General features: G+C 39.9%; 2 protein-coding genes across 6 annotated transcripts; one reads left to right on the top strand and one right to left on the bottom strand.

Annotated features, from left to right (window-relative positions):
* Nucleotides 1-808: 808 nt before the first annotated feature.
* METTL9 (methyltransferase 9, His-X-His N1(pi)-histidine) lies at nucleotides 809-21,724 on the bottom strand. The gene is made up of 5 exons (XM_056336875.1): nucleotides 21,147-21,724; nucleotides 16,479-16,669; nucleotides 13,992-14,201; nucleotides 12,723-12,907; nucleotides 809-1,538 (listed from the first exon to the last, which is right to left on the bottom strand). Exons 1-5 carry the CDS (start codon nucleotides 21,318-21,320, stop codon nucleotides 1,333-1,335), a joined length of 966 nt encoding a protein of 321 aa, XP_056192850.1. The 5' UTR covers nucleotides 21,321-21,724; the 3' UTR covers nucleotides 809-1,332.
* On the top strand, nucleotides 1,603-19,846 carry IGSF6 (immunoglobulin superfamily member 6). 5 transcript variants are annotated; one of them, XR_008821552.1, is made up of 7 exons: nucleotides 1,612-2,445; nucleotides 4,076-4,426; nucleotides 5,326-5,432; nucleotides 6,575-6,631; nucleotides 7,281-7,364; nucleotides 14,779-15,005; nucleotides 17,049-19,846. XR_008821552.1 is itself a non-coding variant. In XM_056336876.1 (6 exons), exons 1-6 carry the CDS (start codon nucleotides 2,379-2,381, stop codon nucleotides 8,774-8,776), a joined length of 915 nt encoding a protein of 304 aa, XP_056192851.1. In that variant the 5' UTR covers nucleotides 1,603-2,378; the 3' UTR covers nucleotides 8,777-8,944. The 5 variants fall into 5 exon arrangements, 3 of the variants coding, with proteins under 3 accessions (XP_056192851.1, XP_056192854.1, XP_056192853.1); XR_008821551.1 differs by lacking the exon at nucleotides 17,049-19,846 and adding an exon at nucleotides 16,054-16,367 and having other exon boundaries at nucleotides 14,779-16,008; XM_056336876.1 differs by lacking the exons at nucleotides 14,779-15,005; nucleotides 17,049-19,846 and adding an exon at nucleotides 8,503-8,944 and having other exon boundaries at nucleotides 1,603-2,445; nucleotides 7,281-7,339.
* Nucleotides 21,725-22,367: the final 643 nt, after the last annotated feature.

The raw sequence follows: 22,367 nt of genomic DNA, 5'->3' as shown, positions 1-22,367 counted from the left end.
GCAAAGGAAGTCCAAGGTAAACCTAAAAAGATATGCTGAAGCACCCTACCTGGCATAAGATCACCAATCAAAAAAAAAAACCAAAACCCAAAACATACACAACTTTTTTAGACTTCAAAAGCAAAAGATAAGTCGGTTCTTTCTTTACTTACCAGCTGATACACAAGCTGAAGTTTCTTTGCTCTCTCACACTTACATTCCAAGCAACATAAGATAGACACCTGCCAGTTCTGTACTACTTATGATGCCGCTTGATGTTTTAATGGAAGGTTACATCCCAACTTCCAGAAATTATCCATTTTAAACAGAGTTTTCAAAAAAAGACATATTAAAATAAATGACATTTAGTGTTCCTGAAGAAAAGAACATGTCCCAAGCTAGCAAAGCCTTCAAAATCAGGTTGCTATAGCCTGATCCTCAGAGGCAGTTTGACCCACAAAATTTGCAAGAAACTGCCTGCAAGTTTTTTAAGCTGAAAGCCTTTGGAAACAACTTGGTTAGAAAGTTTGTTACTAAATCCACCAGTTCCAAGTGCAGTTTTGGCAAGTTCTACCATCATCCCTTTAGCTGGAAAATGGCATATGCAAAAGCAATGAGGATTTATGAGGCTTTGAGAAGAACATGAAGGAAACCCAATCAAAAGTGATACATTTTTTGTGGACTATTATCCCTTCAAACAATACTTAAATGCTTTTAAATAAACACAAGGTTGTGCTGCTACTGAGAGCTTGACTCTCAACACAAAGAGCAGTTGCTGCAGACAAGCATGACTGGTTACAAAAACGAACACAAAAGTTAATGCAAAACATCATCTCAAAAAAAGTTTATTAGCATGATTAAAAACATGTGAAGAATGACAGTAAGAGAGAAAGTAACAGCATGGAAGAACATCCATTTCAACAGTTTATATTCAACAAGGCTTGAACTGAATGGGTAACTTTATTGCCAGATTTCTCTTGATTTCTTTAACAACAGTTCACATTGTATCAGTTTCATCATTATTAGGACTATTGCTTTTGTTTGGATCTGATCCCTGTTGCAGGTAAGTATAAAAAAAAATATCCCCCATTACTGCTGGATTGCAAAATGCATTGTTGGTTTAAGAGCTGGTAAAAAAGAAATTCTCAACTGAAGAGTCTGTTTAAAAAACAACCTTTTTTTCCTAATCGCACTACAAAGAAATACATTAGTATTTTGGCCTTTAAATTTCTTACATGGTATTTATTTAGCATGGCAGTCCCCGAATTCCCTCCCTTTAAGTAACCATAAATCAAACCCCTCTTTCAGAGGCTGCTTCTTGTGTTAGATTCTGAAGATTCACTTCATACACGCTTACACTGGCTTGAGAACAAAAACAGCATCATCTAGTACATAGTAGTCATTATACATGTCACCTTCACAGAGGTATGGCAGTCTGGTGAAAGCCTCTATGGCAAAACCAGCTTTACTGAAAACTTCTGGCAGGCTATTCACTTGTTCTTCCCAAGTGTGCCCTTTGATTTCCAAAACTTCTGAGGGTTTTTCCCACTTGCCACCTACTGAGAAAACAGAACAGTTTTGTTTAAATTATTAAAAAAACCAACTTTATTGTGCGTTGCATTTTCTTACAGAAAGCAGATTACACAGATTGTATTCGATTCCACTCCAGATAGGATGTCGGCAAGCCAATTGTAGAGTAAGATCAGTTCAAGTTTTTGCCTATTGTTCAGAAGCAGCTCCTTCTTAAGATTATCTTTTGTTACATTTTTAATTAGCAGTTCCAAGACTGGCTGAAAAGTAATTTCCACTAGTGAGGCTGGTGTTCAGCAGACATGGACAGACAGACAATTTAATGAAGATATTTTCCAGCATTATAAAATCTCTTCTTTATGTCCCCTGTTTGGCCAAAGATGGCTTCAGGTAATTATAGCAAATAAAGCCAGCAAGTTGAAAATCATGATTAGCTGTGAAGCTTCCATTAGTAGACCACCACATTATAATGGGTTGCTACAGAGTATTTGTTCCTCCAGTGGCCACCTACTAGCTGACACAGTAAAGACTGCTTAGGGTCATATAAAACTAAGAAGCCCAACACTCGTAGCATGCTAAAAGCCATGTTGTCATTTGTTATATCCAACAGAATAACCTGAAGGATTACAGGTGCAACTCTCAGAAGTTCAAAATCTAAAATGCTTCACTCATTTTCTGAGTAATGTCATCCGCAAATAACAAATGTTACCTGGTTTGGTCTGTACCTTTAAGCAATTTGCTAAATGCAATAGTAAACACCCTTCTAAACAGGAAGTTCTAAATCTTGTGATGCAGATGGTTCTGCAACTCCAGAGATTTCCTAAGTTCCTCTTCCTTCAAGCAGAATCATTTCAAGAGACACACGAGAAATGGCATCTTTGCGCCAGTTAAAAAATGTGATAATGCTGGCATTTGACTGGATTCTGTACGGTGCTGGTAAGACTTTTTTTTAAACTTCTTCTGTTTTCCCATGTGATAGCAGTTAAAACAAGATTGAAAATGCTGTGGTTATGATTTGCAGCATAGCCACAAAGTAAGAGTGGTGAAAAGTTTTGCTGAGAATCAAGCTAACTTCTGCTATCTTCATACAACTTCCAAATTAAGCAACTGTTAGCAAATGCTTTTTCTTCCAAAAGCCTGAAACGCTCCTGTAAGCTATGATTTCTGGGTCAAATACTACTGCGCTTCCCTGCAAAGAATGCTCCAGCAGCATGGTTTCAGTGCAGCTGTGCTTGTTTGGGAGGGTTTGGGAAGTCCAGCAGACAGTATCTACATGAACTGAAGCCATGAGGTCTGCTCTGCAAAGCCACCCAGAGCCCTAGAGTAAGGTAGGAAAGAAGATCAACTGCAGGAGCACAAGCTAACTGCCTTTCACTGTACAGGGCGCAAGTACACCAACAACCTATATTACCACAATCTTCAGATTGCTGTAGCTACTATGGAATGGTTCTGATGTTGATCTGACAGAGTAGTAGAGCTTCATTTTGTTCCTGTAGAAGTCACAGACACTGAATCTGCTTGGAGTTGGTCCATAAAACGCTCAGTGAGAAAAATGCAGGGCCAAGGCTGATTGTCTACCATGGACAGGCTTATAAATTGTGTATCAGCAGTAGATTAAGAGACTTCAGTTTATTTTTCTTTTTATTTGTTATTTTTTAGGAAGTAGAAAAAGGTGCTGTTGAGCTACTACCTTCATTTTCACTGCAGTAATCTCAATCTCCTTGTTTAAATGATTAAGCGGTTTATTTGAATAAAATTAAATATACTAAAACAATATTTAAAATATGGATTTCAATAAGGACTTGGAAAAAAATAATCCCAGACCAGTCACATTAAACATTACATTTCAGTTCCTTAATTAGAATTCTCTTCTCTGATTAACCTTCCCATTTTTTCTGCACACATTTTTAAATGTCAGAACTAACAAGCAATATTATTATCCTTAGAAACCCAGAGTCAATGTATGTGATTAAGTGGAAGACTGTCTAGGAAACTATTATGAATTCTAATCAATGTTATGAAACTCCTAAATTAGAAATGTCTCTATGTCATTTCCACTGCCTGTCATCAGGCTGTCTCACTTGACTCAGATCAGCATCAGTAGAGGAGAGCGAAACCCTTGCAGAACTACTCCATGGAGCATCTACAGTTATGGCACATGATACACACACACTGTCCATTACCCCCCTAAACTCCCAAAACACTCAGGACTAAATCTGAGGCAGGGAACTACACAAAGTACTCTTTCGGTCTTCTCCAGAGCCCAAGACGACATGCACATTATTTCAGATACGTGAATCTTCTCTCCACTTACTCAGAAAAACAGAAACCTAAGCACATTACCACACAGGCAAAACTGTTAAATGAACACATGGGCAAGCTGTAGGTATTGGCTAAAAGAAAAGTTTGCTGGAAACAACCTTAAAAATTTCAAGTTTGAAACACAGTTGTTTTTCCTCCTTTCCTCCCACCTTTTCTTGAATGAACCAGAAGTATCTTATTTTCTTTTACATTGTGCCCTGCTTTATAACTGTCCCTCACATTGCCAATTGTTTACTCTCAACAGGTGCTACAGATATCTGCCGAGTGACTGTAACACAACCCAGATATCAGGAAGCTGACTACTCCATGCACACCGTGTTCCTCACATGCGCTTTCTCTGCTTCTGGATGCTCCTCAACCCCACCTCAAGTTCTATGGTTTCGCTTTTTAACTAATGAACATCAGGATTTGTGTACTCCTGGATGCACAGATCATCAGAAGTACACAGTACATTTATCAGGAAATAATAGTTCACTTCAGATCAATGATCTAACTGTAGATGACAATGCTGTTTATATCTGTGGAATAGCATTTCTAGATTCAAGTTCACCCCATTCTAAACAAACAGGAGATGGAACAGTACTAACAAAGACAGGTCAGTTGATCATTCCTTCTTAGTGAAGTACTCTAAGAAATAAATTCTCTTTCCTAAATATTGTCATTATTTACACTTTCAAGAATGGCATTTAAGATGGAAATACCAACAAAACCGTTAGGAGTAGTATGTCTGTATCAAAATATCAATAGTAAAACCATGGAGGGATTCTACAAATAAGGATCTTAACCTCATTTGCTAATTAGACTGTTCTGTCATATGATGCAAACGACTCTAGAATTCTACAAAAGAAGTTTTGTACTCATGTTATCTAACCACACTCTACATCCTCTTACATAAAAGACTTTAATGGCTATCAGGAAGGAAGTATCAACAGAAAAATGGGAAGTAGAGAAACTGACTTTTAGTGGAAATAGATGCAGCAGAGTACAGGGTCTCAGAACTGGGGATTCACTGGGCCAACCTGAAAAAAGTTTTAGTTCTGAACCTTTGCATCATTTGCCTTCTAGTTAAAAAAAGTGATGAAACTTCATTAACTACATTTCAGTTCTACATACCTAAAATAGCAAAAAACCAAAACAAAACCCTAGCTGGATTATTACTTTCCCTATATTCCTTCCTTCCTTCATCTAATTGCGTTTCTGAACAAAAGCTTTATTCAGATATTCCTTTACGAGAGCAGAAAACTGGATTCCATTCTCTGTCTACCCCTAAAGGAATGGTTCATAATCAAAAATAACAAGTCTCCATTGCCCTTGCAAACATTCCAGGAAACAAGTGATCTCACCGAGGAATTTGGACTGAAAATGAACCAGAAAAATACTGATGGGTGTCAGGTCTTTAATTCCTCAGAGGAAGGGGGCTGAAATGCAGAATTTTAAGAAAATTATGTGAATCAGAAGAACTGTCCTTTATTCTAACACTCACTTTTAATGAAGGAGCAGAGAAGCAGATCAGCAATGGAAAACTCATCTTCATGATCATCGCCTCATCCTTACTGTTTCTATACAGCACTACCGTATTCACATTCTTTGTAGTCTACAAGGTAGGCTCAAAGTGATTTTTCTGATTTTGTTCATTTTTTAAACTGCTTAGATTTACATCTCCATAAGGAGAATAAAAAGACATTCCTAGATTCCATAATTTTTATGATTTAAGTTTTAAAACAGTGGCTAGTTGAAGTTCATATGCTGCACGCATCTGCAAACTCTTGTGTGGCACATACCTGTACTCCCAATAGCAACCAAACTTTCTTTTTTCAGTAAAGTGTCTAAAAGACTAGGTATTCTAAAGTTAAAATTATCCTGAGAGTACTAACCAGCAAGTTGGAGATTATCTATCACAGCACGCTCAAAAAGCAAACCTAGGAAGTACCATCGTAAGTCATCAACTCTTTGTTTCCAGTAAAGGTAATTTATATTTAATGTCAAAGTATCTGTGAGAGCTGCAGTAAAGTTACTGCAGACTGACTTTGCTTGTGTAATGAAATTCTACTCATATACCACACATATACAGATGAGAGACCTTGGTAAAATTTAAAATATCAGAGATTTGGAAGAAGTTTTATGCTTATAGAAAACAAACACATTAAAATGTGCCTCATTAAAAGTTACATAACTACTGAATTTATTTTCTAAAATTGTATCTATTTATTTTTAATCTTGAACAAAATTTGTGTTTAGTTAAAAACAAACATCCAAAGCTGCAACTGGAATCTTTACATAATAATGAGATGTTGACATGAGAATGAGGACTAAGTGCTATAATATGGTGAAATGGTTCTTTGCTGTAGTGATCACTGTCTGAGCATACAGACAGAACAGTCTTTTTCATTTTTGCTTTTCTTTAAATGGGGTCAAGTAGTATGTGGGAAAAATCTTTAAAAATTAAAAACTGGTATCCATGATGCCATTGGTTTATTTTTGAGAATTGGGTAGTGCTTCAGGCAGGTCCCACTGTACTCAAAGCAAAAATACTTGAAACTTCTAGTACCAGAAGCTGAAAAAGGCTTTACATGCTTGGAAAACTTCTGCAATTTTTCCAATGGTATACGCTGATCTAATGAAAGACTTTTACCTACCAACTGATGTTGTAGAAGAGCAATGCTTTTAACTATTCTACCACCTTAGCAGTTGGCTTCTCATCTTATGTTTTAATAATTTTTCATTTTATTATCCCTCCCTCCAGTTAAAACCAAAGCTGCTAAAGAGAAGCGGGAATGAAGACCAAAGACCAGAGAACAGTGTATGTCATCACTTTGTTTGCTTTTTTAGCGATTCGGAGCTTTTTTCCACCCTGCTGTTTTAAAGTATACTGGGCATCAATTTTGTGATTAATCGATGATTCAGTTAAAGAGACATTCAGAGCTGTTAAGGCTTCACCTCAGATTTGCACAAAACTAGTTAATAAATCTACATTTAACCAATTTTAACTGATAATTTATTTTTAATGAATTGGATACAGGACAAAGTCAGTCTATGTAAAGGCCATATCTAATACCATCTTCCTTTAGGTTTTAAGTAAATTCTGTTAGAACTTCTGCAAATAACAAGTTTTGCTATTAATTTTTTGTTTGTTGAAATGGTGCATTCAGGTAAGCCCTCATGTATTTAAAACAAGTCTATTAAGAACCTCTATCACCATGTATTCTTGAATAAAAATCAGAAGTTACACTTTTAAATATCCAGTACAGAAGGTATATATGTTAAGAGATGTAATATTAATGCAATTTTAAACCCTACTGCCTGCCAAGGCCAATGTTCTTAAAGTGTTATTAAATAACATTCCCAAAGACATACACAGGGAAAAAAATCAGAATTATAAAAGGTAAAAAAGGATGTCTCCCCCCACTTCAAATGTAGCACTGACCTAAAATATTTTAAATAATTTGCAGAAAATCTGTAGCGGACGAAAAATTTTTCAAGCAATAGCCCAAGAACTTCAAAAGCAGAGGTACGCTGAACACTGCCAACAGCCTGTGAGTACCTATCTCTCCTAAATTTCAATATTGGTAAAAACAGAAGCTGAGTTTTTAGGAGTATACCATTTCTACTTCCTCTAGAAATACATTTTTCTTTTTTTAAAGTTGACACAGGTCTAAACAAAATACTCTGCACAACAGTCAAAGATATTATAAAGCATTCTAAATGCCCATACATTTAAAATTGCATATATATATATGATACTATATACCTTATAGAATGTATGTACATTTAGAAATTAAATGTTCTATTGATTTGTGTTTTGCCAAGAAGATGTCTCAACAAGTGATTCTGGACCGTCTGGTAAAATGCATAGAGTTATTAAGAGTTTGCTTTTGAAAAATACTGCAATTGTCCTTCCCCTTGCTCCCTTAGCCCAGAGTAACTAGCTGACAGAAATGTAACAAAACTGTTGTAAAAGCTCTACAACATTCTTCGACATATTTCCCCCTCCTTCAACATACAGAGCCTAAACTAAGCATTCAACCTCACCAGGTAAAGCCACACAACTTATTTCATCAAATTTATGTCCATGAGTCTTATATGACTATATGACAATAATTTTGCACGTGCCATCTAAGTTACAAAAAACCCCTCACTTTAGCAGTTGTGTATTTGCAAGCAAAGAAAATGGCTTCAAAATCCTGCTTCAAAAATGTTGCTTTTCTTGAGGAACCGTATAAATTTTCCCCTGTTCTGAGCATGCACCACACCACTTCAGAGATGCAAGGAGAAACAAAAGAAATAGAACAAAGTCAAACATTTTTATACATTTTTACTTCATTTATTTCCATATAGCCCCTATTGTTTTCCTCTATGATTACCCCTTTAAAGACTTTCAAGACCCTGTTGACGTGACCCGATTCTTGGTTTGAGCATCAGATATGAACACAGTGAAAATAAGGGCTATGTTTTACTGCCTCTGTGTTCCCTGGAAATTAGGAAAAACCAAGAGGAAAAGAAATACATTTTGAATCCTGTAGATGAGATGTGGACAAAAGCAACTGGATTAAACGGGGAGAAAGGAGTTTACTGAAACAGTAAAGGGATGGAGTTTGCCTCAAAAAGGAAATTCTGTCTTTATAAAAAAAAAGTTCACATCACTAACAAAATACTTCTATATTTTTCCCCTAGGATGATGTGGAAGATAACACTGTTTATCAGAACAGATGAGCATGTGTGGCAGTTCAGATTTGTTCAGTACTCTTCATGCAAGCAAAAGGGGCAGATGAAAAAGTTAAGCTTCTTTACAGACTTCCTTTGCTTTAAAGGGAGAGGAGAAAAGCTTGCAGGGCAGTGTTCTTCACCCAAAACCAAGTGCACTGTACATTACATTTACATTATATATTACTTCAATTTTCCATTCTGCAAGAACAAGAACCATGGGAAAAGACTTCATCTTTCATAAGATGACTGCTAATGCTTCACAAAAGTTTCCTTTTTCAGTTTAGATTTAATTCTATGTCTTTTTCTCTTTACATAAATTTACATGTATTCCTTTTACATGAATTGAGCATTTGTGAAAGATGTATGATGATTGACAGCAACAGAAAATAAACTCATTTCATAGGTGAAATTCTGGTTTTAGTCATGTTAGTGTGATAGTTATCGATGTACAGGTACACAGATCATTACTGAGCAGCTTAAACAGAGCAAAACTTACGTGTTCTATAGACAAGCAAACAGAAAAAACAGACAGTAGAGATGCATTTACTATCATGGTAAAGCTCATTTGGGATGGGAGTTCCTTCCTAGCCTATTTATAGAAGGAAAGTAGTGGTCATAGTAAGAAGGTTGCTCCTGCTATACTAAAATTCACTTGCTAGACAGAAACCCCCATCTTCCAGTCCTATTATCTGAAGTCAAGACTACCTGGAACACCAACTTTTGCCTCTACATCCCTGTTCAACACAGATACAAACACAAACACAGATATTCCATACCTTGAATAGGTAGTATACTATTGTTATCATCATTTAAATAAAGCAAGGCTTTGTTTAACAAATGAAACAGCATTTCTCACTTCAGCGAGATGAGAACTGACAACTGAGACAAAGCAAGGGTCCATCTAGCATAGTACCATGTTTCCAGCTCAATTTAGCAGCAAGTATTTCTGGGAAGACAGAATCAACACTTTTCTTTTCTTAACCCTTCTAATCAATCACAAGGACATTAACATGCTCAACAAGAAATTTTCACAATCCCAGGCTGCTAGGGTTTACTACTTCTGAAGTATGGCCTCTCTTGACTTTTTTATTCTAGAGAAACTTAAACCAGTCTAGTCATATATTATCTAATAATGCCTTTATATAAATGATGTCTATATTAGGAAATACAAAGGATTTTATGGGATACCTACCAAAAATATTGTTATAATAATACATGTTCTTTATGTGACTAGTCTAATATGCTTCATCTGGCTTACTTATCAAATTTAGACATGTGCAATAAGTGCACTACTTTTTGTTGTGGATGTCGAAAATAAAATTCTGAAGAGCCCCAGAAAGTCTATGATTAAGCTACTCTGGACTCTAGGTGTCACTGTAATTCCAGAAACAGTAAGCACAGAAATATATTTCACCTCCTCCTCCACCTTGCTTTGTTCTCTTAACCAGTCACACAGACACTTCTAACAATTACCCTCCCATTACGTTACATGCAATAACTCAAATATCTTGTTTTAATTAAAGCTATTCCTCCATTTCTAGAAACTGATCTATGCACTGATCAAACGTGTTACCTGCCTCATCTCTTCTCCATTTGTTCCCCCCTCTAAAATTCATAAGTCTCTCTAGGCAGGTCCAAACTGTTTTTAATTAGCTGCTACAAGAAGTTACTTGAGCCATGAAATGTTCTCCTCTTTGAGTGTTCCAACTATTTTTTTTGTTAAATATAAAGCATATGTACATATCTAACACTTTTCAAAATGTATCATCGTGTAGAAAGGCTGAATGAAAATAATGAAATTCCAAAATCATTTTGTACATCATTAAGACAGTCTGGCAGTCTATTTCTTTAGACTAGAGTTAAACAGATCTTAAGTGGGAAAGCTTCAGTGGAATGACAGTAACTTTTGTGTGTGCTAACTCATATGGGCCCACACCCGTAACAGTAGTAAACAGATAAACTGAGTATGTTTTTAAGTTTCAGAACATATTAAGGGAACAAAACTACCTTAAGCAAAATGACTAATCTGCTACAATTCATCATCACAAACAAAAGTATGACTTTGGTTTACAAGACATCTTACAACACATTTCAACTTTCAACAATAGCAATGACAGAGTTCAACAATCACAGAACAGGTTCCCAGTCCCTTGGGATTTAGAAATTTAACACACTATTCTCCTCCCAGCATACTGTAGGAGATCAATGATGAAAGATTAAGTGCACTTAAAAGTAGTTTCTTCCTTAATTTATCTACCTCCTGTTGAGCCAGGAAGTCGCACATGGTCTATCACATGGTTACCCAACAACACACAGAAAAGTGGATGTTGGGTGCAATAGCGGTTGCAAAACACAATGGCACATAGTTTGAAGGCACACACACAAGAAAGCCACCCAAATAATTTCACAATTTCTACTTCTGATATGCCAACGAAAGGCTAGAATGATACTGCTGTTATTTGGAATTATAAATTTTAGAAAGAGGAAGCCATATTGTTCCACATTATAGGAACAAGAAGCTATAACTAAATATGCCTGATATACTACACAGATGTGTTAAGTCAACCCCCCCATCTCATTTAAGACTTACTACTTTTCAGAACAGTTACAAAATTATATGCTCAAACACTGTACTTTAAGCAATTCTTCATCTGACAGCACTGTTTCTGTACTTAAAACCTCCCCCCCTTCCTCTTCCCACCAAATCACCACTGGTGTATAAAAAGAGAAAAAGAGATTTGGTGCATTTTTGATTGCCCAAATGTTAAGGTTATTAGTTCTGTATTTTCTAGGCATACATGCCTTGCCACAGACAAGTCTTAATACTCAAGGAGAGCCAGTGTCCAAATGATGACTGATGAACACCAGCCTTCTGGAATTCAAACTACCTTTACAGTGCCTCAGCCTGAATCCACAATCATAGACAGACACGTAAAAAAAGGTTTCTAGGCTCTTTTGAAGCTTAGTTATAAGGACAGATTCATTTGCAAATCTCTCATATGCTTCTTTAAAATGCAACTAGGGGAAATAATGGGAGTTTTGGCACTAATTTTACTTTTTTATTCCAGCTACTAATACAATATAAATAGTGGCTGATGCTTTGTATTACTAGACTGTCCTGGTTTCCACTGGGATAGTTACTTTTCTTCTTAGTAGCTGGTACAACGCTGTGATTTGGATTTAGCATGAGAATAATATTGATAACAGAATGATGCTTTAGCTGTTGCCAAGTAGTGCTTACTCTAAATCAAGGACTTTTCAAGTTTCCCATGCTCTGCCAGTGAGCAGGTGCACAAGAAGCTGAGATGGAGCAGAGCCAGGACCCAAACTAGCCAGAGGGATATTCCATACCACAGAATGTCACGCTCAGCACATAAACTGGGGGGAGATGGCGAGGGCCTGCTGATCGCTGCTCAGGGTCTGGCTGGGCATTGGTCAGCAGGTGGCAGGTAGTTGCATTGTGCATCGCCTGGTTTTTTTCCCTTTAGGTTTTATTCTTCTCTCCTCCTCATTACAATTATTTTTATTTTATTTAATTTTCATTATTAAATTGTTCTTAACTCAACCCACAAGTTTTACCTTTTTCCTGATTCTCCTCCCCATCCCACTGCAGGGGGGGGTGGTGGCACACTGTGGGAGTGAGTGAGCAAGCAGCTGTGTGGTACTTAGTTGTTGGCTGGGGTTAAACCATGACCACAGGGGTCTACAGTTTACTTTGAGAGCTCATGTTGGAAAGTGAACATTATCTCCCTATGAATTTTTAGGTGCGGTTCATCTGGAACACTTGACACAGCTTGACCTGAACTGCTCTATTCAGCATTACAGACAGTTCTGATGGTTTTCCTGAGTCAGTCACTAGAGACAACTGGGGTTACCTATATGACAGCAGCAGAGGGCCCTAATCAGAGATCAGTTTTCCCATGTTGCTCCAACACAGCTCGAATGTGGCAATCTGCAGAACAGGATATGTAACTTCAATATTTGAGCTTTTTGTTGGTGCCAACAACCTATGTTGGGGAATTAAGAAAACTGCTGACATCATGTGGCCTATTTACCTATAAATTCAGACTTCTGAACATGCACAAATACAAACATGCCAATTATTTATTATACATTTAATTTGGGATACTATATCCTACAAGTTTTTTTCTTTACCTACCTAAACAGCTATTAATCTGTGTACTTACCATTTTCCACATAGGGGTGAAATGGCAGAACTAATGCTAGAATGACTCTGCCTCTAGTTGGCTCCAGTACACTTCTAATATCTTTTAATACAGTCAGTGGTTGATCACAGCGATCCAGCAAATTCAAACAGCTGATAACATCATACTGAAATCCTGTGTTTTGCCACTCATTTATACCAAGCACCCTACAAAGGGAAAAAGAAAGAGATACAGTCTTAAACACAAGCTAAGTTCAGAGAGAACCACTGAAAACAAGAATTCCGTGTGGATATGTTGATAGTACAGGTAAGGTCAGCTACCTAGGCAGCGAGAAGAGACAGACATGATGCTTCTGGTCTTTTGGAAAAGAAAACTAAATCAACAATGGGCATGGCTATATATCCAGCCTTATGAACCTTCATATTGTCTTACAATCACCAGTCAATAAAAGGAGACAAAAATCAAAACGCTAAGTATTTTAAAAAGACGTGTTGTCCTAGAGAAGAATTTTCAGTTTTATTCAAGGAACAACAAAGGTGCAATAGGATAAATGGCTTGCATTCTATCCACTCTGACTTACCACTGTGCAAACCTGGACTGCAAAGCAGCTGTTATGTTTCCACTCAAAGACAGCTGAAGAAAAGAAACCTATAGTTTCTTCATTCTTTGGGTTGAAATCTAGGGATATAGTGCCTGAAATACTCACCATTACTCAACAAGACTAGATTTACTGCCTGCAGGAACCTCCAGGAGCTGCGACGAGTACATGAACAAAGTTCTGAAAGTGCTGAGGTTTTTGTTATTAAGTATTAATTCAGTCTTAACAGCTGGAGCTAAGCATAGCAAGAATAAAGATTGTCTGTACTGTGGGATTAGACAGACACAGATTATTGAGGTATCCCTATTACCAGGATTTAGTTTGCTTTTTCTGCAGTACCTGTGTCTTCCTCTTAGAATTTTGGACAGTTCAGATAGACTGTTCATCGGAATTTCATCTTTCTGACTCCCTTGATTAAAGCAATTTATGCAAGCTATGAAGAAAGAGATTTCAAAACTGTTATTACCTATTTTGTCTTAACTGATATAGGGAATATCCACGTAACAAAAGTACTGGTAAGAGGGAACATCAGATGTGTTTGTTTTCCTGCTTTTGTACAAGATAACCTTTTCCATAATGATCACACAATAGGAGAACTGACTGAAAATACTGAACATGCATTAAATATTACTAATAGATTACCATGCTGTAATGTCTGATATAAAGGATGTAGGAAGCATTCAGTACAATACCTGTATTTCTTCTTCTGAAGCTGCCATATCATAGTTTCAGACAATTCAGTGGCATAGATTTCTTCAAAGTGAGGACTCATGACTTTTGTGACTTCTCCATCCCCAGCCCCTAAATCAAGAAGTCTGTGGGACTTCCATTCTGGATTTATTTTAAGCAGTCTTTGAAATTGTTCTGGGGAAAACACAAACATTGAACCCCTTCCAAGCAACCTGAAATGTAAAAACAAGAAATGACCAATTTTGTACGAACTTTAACGGGAAGGACAATGAAGCGATTTAGAATGTGCTTTGGCAGCAACCAGTCACACATAATAGTAGACAAGGTCACTGCCCAGATAAATTTTAAATCTAGTTCAACTTGCCTTGCACTTGTCAGAGATCAAACACATAGCCACATGCAGTTACAGTGGTTAAGACTTCAGGAGGAATGTGATTAGGTAAGGAAGAGCTCATGGGGTGCAGCTCAAGAAAATGATCACATAAAAAAAAAAAAAAAAAAAGAGAGGAGGAGGGAGAGAAAGGGAGGGAAAGATAAAGGCTGAACCTTATTTGTCACATTTGCAGATTTGAATCTCTGCCACCTACCTTGAAAAAGAAAAAAGATAAAATAACAGAAGAAATAAAATGGCTGCAGATGCAGAACTATGCACAATGAATGAGGAATAGGATGTAGAACTAGGAGGGAAGCAAGGGAACAGATTTAAAGAAAGAATGGAGGTAACACTGCTGGAGTATCAAAAGATTTTTTTTAATTTTATATTACAACAGCTTTTGCTGCTATCTGCAGATCCTGCATTCAACATGAAGAGCTGTGGAATAGAAAACAGGCAACTCATTAAGGAATGGGGTAGAGGTGACAGTTGGATTCCTTACGGATCAAGTCAGTGACATACCTGCCCGTAACTGTTAGAAGACTACACAGTGACAGATTTCAGCTGTCATAGCAGACTTCAGAGGATGAAAGAGTTAGGAGAACAAGCAGAGGAAGAAGAACTGGTCAGTAATAGACTGAAGGTAGGTAAATACTATTATTTAAACTAATGTTGGATGGCAGGTTAAAGACAACAAACAAATCTTTTACATTCAAGGAGGCAAAAAAAAAAAAAAAAAAAAGGTAAACAAAGATAAAAAGAATCAAGGAATAAAAAAAACTGTGAAAAGGAGGCAGCCTAGGAAAGATTGACCATACTAAAAAACAAAGAAACAAATACATAAAACAGAGTATACAAAAGCCATACAGAAAAAACTAACGCAGGATATTAAATGTATAAAAATAAACAGAATACAGCCAATTTAAGTAGGGCCCCCTTGCAGCACAGTTGTGTCAGTCCACACTGCATAATTGGCTCATAGCTATTATTCCTAACAGCACTATGAGGTGTTATTCAAAGCACTGGAGAGCCTTTGAAAAAAAATAGAAGAGAAAGGAGGAAGAGGAGACCAAAGAAACCTTTATATAAAGCTACAAGTAATGAAGAACACCGCAGGGAAGCTCATGAAATCATCTGGTTAGAAAATAAGGGAAAAGATTATTTTTCTAGCCTTAGCAGACAGCTACTATCCTCATATCAGACTGTGCAGAAGTATGTAGTGTGCGCAGAGGTGGGGATGGTGGAGAAATCAGGTAAATGTAACAAAATGCATACTTCCTAAGGTCAAAATTGATAAGCTGTTAAACATACGTCTGAATGGGTTGACACGAGCAAAAAAAAGGCACTGTTTTTTGGAAGAAATACTAAAGCACCCACAAACAGCTAAACTCCCCTGCAGTCACAAAAGAGATGGATGCAATAACACTAGGAGAATATTGGTTTATAAGCTTCTCTTTTCCTGCCTTCCTGATGTTTCATCACTCAAACACGCTACATCAGAAGTTACCTGTTCAAGTACAGCTTACACACAAATTGAGGTGAACTTAAGTTTTACAGAGTAAGAGAAAGGACAAAATTCTGTTCCACATTAGTGTTATCAGACACAACACTCAGCCAGCTTCTGCACTGTTTAGAAATCCGCCTAGGTTTGCTAGTGGTTGTGCACACACTCTCTAGTAGAAGAGTTTTAGATGCAATACAAAACTGACTGGATACTGCCACCTTCAACGAGGACAATCGCAACAGCAACCAAGGCAGTAGGTAAAGGGCAAGGTCGGGGAGGAGGGTGAGGAAAGAAAGCAGAGAAAGAGACAAAGAGAACACTCTTACTCAGAAGGAAATTAATACAGGTAATGGTTATAAAATACAATTAGAGTCCTCTGACTGTCTCTTATTAATTGCCATTACCTCCTCTGTGCCCCCATACTGGAAATGGTATTCTTCAATTCAAAAGGTTAGGTGTGAAGAGCACAGTAGGGCATTTCAGATCTGTTAGGCTGGCAAAGGGAAAACTACATATTTAAGAAAAGCTGACAGATCAAGGGGTAGGACTAAAGACTTGAGAACTCTAAATCCAAACTCTATTTAGTTTACCTAAGATTGAGTTTTCACTTACCCATTGATAGATGTTCTAGACATAAAGAGGCTAAAAATTGAGGACACAAAAGAGTGATAGAGCTGGATAAACAGCCAGCCTGATTTCTCAATGCTGTTGTTTAAGAAGATCTGTGTTCCTTGGTCAAGGTAACTCTGGACAAAAATAGGCTGAAGGGATTCAGACAACTGTTCTGTGTTGCAGACATACCACTAGAGAAAGAGATAAAGGATCATTAAGAAGTTCAGCAATATAAAACCAGAAGTAGTTAAAACAAATTGAATACATGGAAGGCTATTATTAATTTCCATAAATACAAAAATTTAGGTTTACCTACAGACTTTTTAACAAGCTCCTGGATTAATTTAACTTAGAATTGAATTGCAATCAAGTGAGGACTGATTACTTGCTAAGAAACAATGCTTTTAATTTTTGTCTCAATTACTACCCTGTACTTTGAAGAACTCTACAGAGTAAATTCCCTAGAAAGCAAACACAGGTCCTCTGTGGAACAGCACCATGCTAATAAAATAGTATTAAGCGGGATAACATTGTTTTCTCTCTACCAACTCATTCTCAACTTTTCCCTAGGCATCCTCTGGAAAGAAATCAGCGAGAGTATTTGCAATATTTTTCCAGGAAAGGAGATAAAGAATCCAATCAATACTTTATACCACTGCTTGTCTGTCTTACAGCACTGCTGGACTACGTTTCTTCACTTACCAGTACCAACAAGCAGGTCCACAAGTCTTTCAAAACAATTATGTTTATGTGGCTGCCTCCCAGCATCTCTACTAAACAAAGGAGCAGGTTCCCACATCTAGGAAGCCATCAGTATCAGCTGAAAGGCTATATTTTCATATTGGTAAAATCTAAAGCCCAAGCCAAAAGGAGCCAATTATTCCCTTCAGCTTGTGTTACCTGGTAACAACCACTCCTATACAAACTAACCTAACTTTGGTATACAAGCTATTGTTCAATTAATTCTAAAGAAAGTGAACACTCCTTCTTGGTATCAAATGTAGCTGGAAAAGTAATAAACCATACAATATCCTACTATTTTACTACCCATGTGTAAGGCATACCTAAACTCCTTTTTTAATACTTGCTTTACATAATTTTAAATGCAAAAGACTTGTGCAGAACAAGGCAAACGTTTAGAAATTCTGGTATTTTAGAACCCTCACAGCCACCCTCTGCACCTCCAGCAAATGCTTCTAATGCTGCAGGATTCTGGAATATTAGCAGTGATAATAAAATTCAAAAGGTTGTTCATTACTAGCTTGCAATGCCAAGCTAAAAATCCCCTCCACTCAACATGCAAAAGTTACACGAAAAAGTTTTAAATGCAATTTTAATTAAGAACATTGCTATTATTTTTCACTCTCCTACACCTACGCAGTTATTGTCAGACCTTCTCACAGAATCTCTAATGCCATTCTGTCTGTGTTCTAATATCAAGAATTATTCCCTACAGCTAACACTCTCGTATCTCCCCCTCAGATCTTGCAATAATGTTCCTTAATCTGGCTGCATGTGTTTATTGTGTAGATAGGGAGTTGTAAGTATCTTAAAAAAGAAACGGAGAGTTTTAACAGCATCTTGTAAAAATGCATGTAGAAGGACAGCAGTCAGGTGGACGAACTCCCCAACACTTTTAAGAACTTTTAAGACCAAGGACTGTGTCTATAGCCATACTATGCAAAATGCATGCTGACACCCTGATCCGTTCACATTTGTTGTACCTTGTCAGGGGAGGAACAGTCACTTAATGCATGTTTGCACAGTGTTCAGCACAATGGGACTTCCAGTCACTACTGTAATTCAAATAATAATGGGACAGGATTGTAATTCCAGTGTCCTGCTGCTTCACAGTGACAGTGCCAACAAGCAGAGGGGAGTACACAGCCGCACCAAGATCATTATGACAGATTCATAAAACAGGGGCTCCATTAAACACTGACCCAAAGTAGCAAGGGACATCAAGACCCTTCAGCCAAGGAGCGAACATACGCCTGCTTAGGTTTACTTTGAAACCCACTTTCTAATGGGTACATTTCTGGCAGAATCAGGCTCTCAACTGCACTTTCAAACACAGTGGTAGGTAGCACAAGTCAGTCAGCCTTTCCTCTAAAAACCTGATTTTGAGCTAGTCTGTACCACATGATAGAGCCTGGCACAAGGATCCCCAAGACTGCTGATTTACCCATTTTCTTTTCTCACTGTAGCGCAGTGCTAGTTATATGAAGCTGCATAGTCCAGGGATACCTAAAAGGGATCCCTGGCGAGTCATGAAAAACCACCAGCCTGCATACTTTGTCTACACATCTTCAGAAGCCAATTTCAAGAGCCTGGCAGAAGTGAACAATCCAGAGGAGCTGAGGAGAACACCAGGATAGGTATCTGGTTAATTTGTGAGGCTGCTGCCTTGTTACACCGAACACGTTTGGGGTGGCTCAAATGATCTACCTTTTCCAGTGTATTGTCATTTTCAATCCAGAAGAAAATGTATCCAACTATCAAAGCTTTGGGAAACACAGGCTTTGTTTCCATTAGCAATATGACTATAGGTATGCTGTACCTGAGCTCATACACCTTGGCTCTGCCCTGAACTGTCATCTGTTGTTCCAGGATCAGACCATGGAAACCAACAGTTCTACATGTCTTTTAAGACACCTAAATATTGATGTATCTTGCCATAACCACTGGCAGAATGATGATGGTGATAACTGTGAGAAAAGAAGCTTGTTCCCAGAAATAACGTACTGCTCACTGACCTCCTTTAACTTCTTCATGGTTAATCTTGCCAGTAAGTTTATTGGCAACTACCTACATAACAATAGATATACATAATAATAACAGAAATAATAGCAAACTATAAAAAGTGAAAAATCAAAAGAAAAGGCAACACAGGACAAAACCAATGCAAATTTCAAATGACAAAACCTGTGCAAAACAGCTTAGTTCTGGAACTACTTCCAGAATTTTCTTCCATGTACAATATATGAAGAACCCTTTTCAGACCACCAGCTTCATGACAGAAAGTGTATCAATGCCTTACAGCATAACAGTAGAAAACCTACAGCAGAAAAATCTTGAAAGAAATTAAGAACTTCGTTATAATAAAGATTACAATTATTGACAACTCTTGCTTAATATTAGTGAAAGGAAGAAAATGTTCTTTTAGATAATTTATGTAAAACTGATGAAGTCAGTAGAACTGTGGAAAGTACCTGGGCCTCAACACTTACAAGTAACCCCACAAACTCAGTAATCATAAAATCTTACTAAATAATCAATACTTTAGGGTTAAAATATAGATCAAATAAATTAGAAAAGGAGAGTATGTATAAGTATACAGTATATAAGTATAAAGTATACAGACCATCCACCTGTGAATGACATAATCATCTCCATAACACACTTCCTTGGTTGAACTTATCTTTCTAGTACAGCTTTTAAACAAGACAAAAGACTTTCAGATTTTCTTCGTTCACCAGAAGTTCTTTCTGTAAATCTAAATTCTGCATCTCTTTGTACTTAGGTACTGAACGATCCAAACTGTGGTCATTAAATCCCAGCAAACACAAGAATCAGTAGCAAGATTCTGGGTGTCAGTGCCCACCCAGAACACTAAAAAGCTTGAGTAAGGGAAAAGCTGAAGAATTATGGGGCATAAATATGTTCTTCCCCTGTAGAGCAGTTCTCAAGTATTTATGCTATGTCTTCTTCATTAGCTCGGCTCTGTATATTTTACTTATACTAAGTCAGTATCTTCTGTCAGCACTAGGTGTTTTTATCAGCCCTTCTGAACTCCTGTCAAGAGTTTCAGCAGCATTTTGGTAAAATGTAGCGCACCTCTGAACACGTTCCCGATGCAGCCCTATCGCACCCCCATGACACTGCCAGGGTACAGTCCCTAACTCCGCCACAAAGTACTAATCCATGTGCCTACACCGGCCAAACATAGCACTAACCTTTCACCGCGCCGTATCACATCGCAAACTCATCTCCAGTTTGCCACCTAACACCGTTCCCAGGCCGCCGTAAGCTTCGCAGCTTCCCGGCTGCTCACTTTTAATTTCCTCTAGACACACCAGCACTAATTAAAACCGCCTCTGCGATTACTACCCCCACTCCCCACCACCTGCAAACTTCACCCGGCCAGAGCCCGCCAGGAGAAGGCAAACCGGCGGCGGGCAGCCCCGGCAGCCGTCCCGACACCCCCCGAGGCCGGTGTGGGGACACGGCGCTGCCACCCGTCTCGCCGGGCTCGCTGCGACACCCCCCCGCGGCAGGCACCCGAGCCCCCCGTCCCGGCCGCCGGCCCCCCGCGGCTGGGCGCCCCCGGCACCTCAGCGCCCCCGGCCGCGTCCCGCAGGGCGGGCAACACGGCAACTTTTCCGCGGCAGGACCGAGCCGTTCCCTCTCTTTGTCTGGCGCTGCCCGGCGCGGTGCCCCCCTCAGCCCGCAGCCCGCCCCGATCCCCCGCCCCGCGGCGGACGGTACCTCAGGGCGCCCCGGCGAACGAGGAGCCCCGGCCCGGTGCCCGCGGCGGAGCGCCCGGGGTGTGGGGGGTGTGGGGGGGACCCGGGGACCCCCCGCCCAGCCCGGCCCCGCGGGCACGGGGAGGGAAGGCGGGGTGGGGGAGGGGAGGGGCGGGAAGGGCGGCTGCCTCTGGGGCTGTACCTGGTGGTTCTCCCTGGCGCCCGGGGCTGGCTGGCTGTGGCTGCCCATCATATTCACGTAGAGGGACCTGGATAAAGGGCTCCTCAGGTACCTGGCAGGGCCAGACCACATCCTCCTCCTCAGCACCCACAGGAACAGGGTGTAGCAGCCCAGCCAGCCCAGCCACAGTCTCATCGGGGAAGGGGCGCGGAGTCACCCCCTCCCGCTGCCGCCGCCTCCCCTCTCCATGGCAGCGGCGGCGCCGGCAGCACGCAACTCGCCCAGCTCGGCGCGGCTCCCCTCCGGGGCCCCGCACACACGCTCGGGGCGGAACGCGCGGCGCCGCGGCAGCGGGGCCCGGCCGGACGGCTTCACTGCGACACGCCGGGGCCTGGCGCGCACCCGCTCCCTCCCTTTCTCTCGCCAATCACGGAGCGGGCGGGGCCGTGGGGCGCCGCTTTCAAACCCGAGCGGGGCAGCTGGCGGCGGCAGCTGCCCGCCCCCGCCGTCGGCACCCTCCTCCCGCCCCGCTCCGGTCACCGGCGGCGGCCGCCCACGGGCACCCCCTCAGCGGGGCTCCGCCGCGCTCTCAGCGGGCACGTGCTTGGCGCCGCCCTGCCACACGCGCTGCGCGTGCGCAGAGTGCCCTGGGCGGGAGCGCGGGGCGCGGCGGCCGCGGCGCTGAGGGAAGGGCGGCCGGTCCCGGTGGGCGCTCGCTGTGCCTGCCGCGCTCCCGGCTCCTAATTTGGCATCGCCCGCTCACCGCCTTGGTAGCTCAGGTTAACCTTAGTCCAAAGGGCCTCCCTGGAATTAGTGCCGTTCATTTCAAAATTTTGCGAAGAGTTCACCAACCAGAGAAACTCTGGGCTGCTGCAGCAGTAAATGCTGGAGGATGGAGGTGGTGCTTGGCCTTGAGCTGTGCTTGGTTTCCATGATCTTCAGGTTTTCCCTGTACACAGACGTTTGAGGCCAATAAGCACAGAGGCAATGAGATTCCTAAAAAAACCTAAACCACGGTAATTCAAGGATAAATTGGGTCATTACAGGGTTTACCCTTTAAAAGGGACTTCTACCTGCAGATGAAAGGCTACAGCTGAAACACAAAATTTGCCTTCACACCCTCAGACATTGCTATTCTTGTAAATAACTATTTTGCAATGGCTCAGTTAAACCTTACTGCTCATGTGGAATTTCCGCAACATTTTATTTTATAAAGCCTTTACAAAGCTCACGGCCTGGGCT

Source organism: Falco biarmicus, chromosome 4 (assembly GCF_023638135.1).
Source record: "Falco biarmicus isolate bFalBia1 chromosome 4, bFalBia1.pri, whole genome shotgun sequence".
NCBI lineage: Eukaryota > Metazoa > Chordata > Aves > Falconiformes > Falconidae > Falco > Falco biarmicus.
Note: the sequence above shows the minus strand (reverse complement) of the source record. Positions and strands in the feature narration are given on the sequence as shown.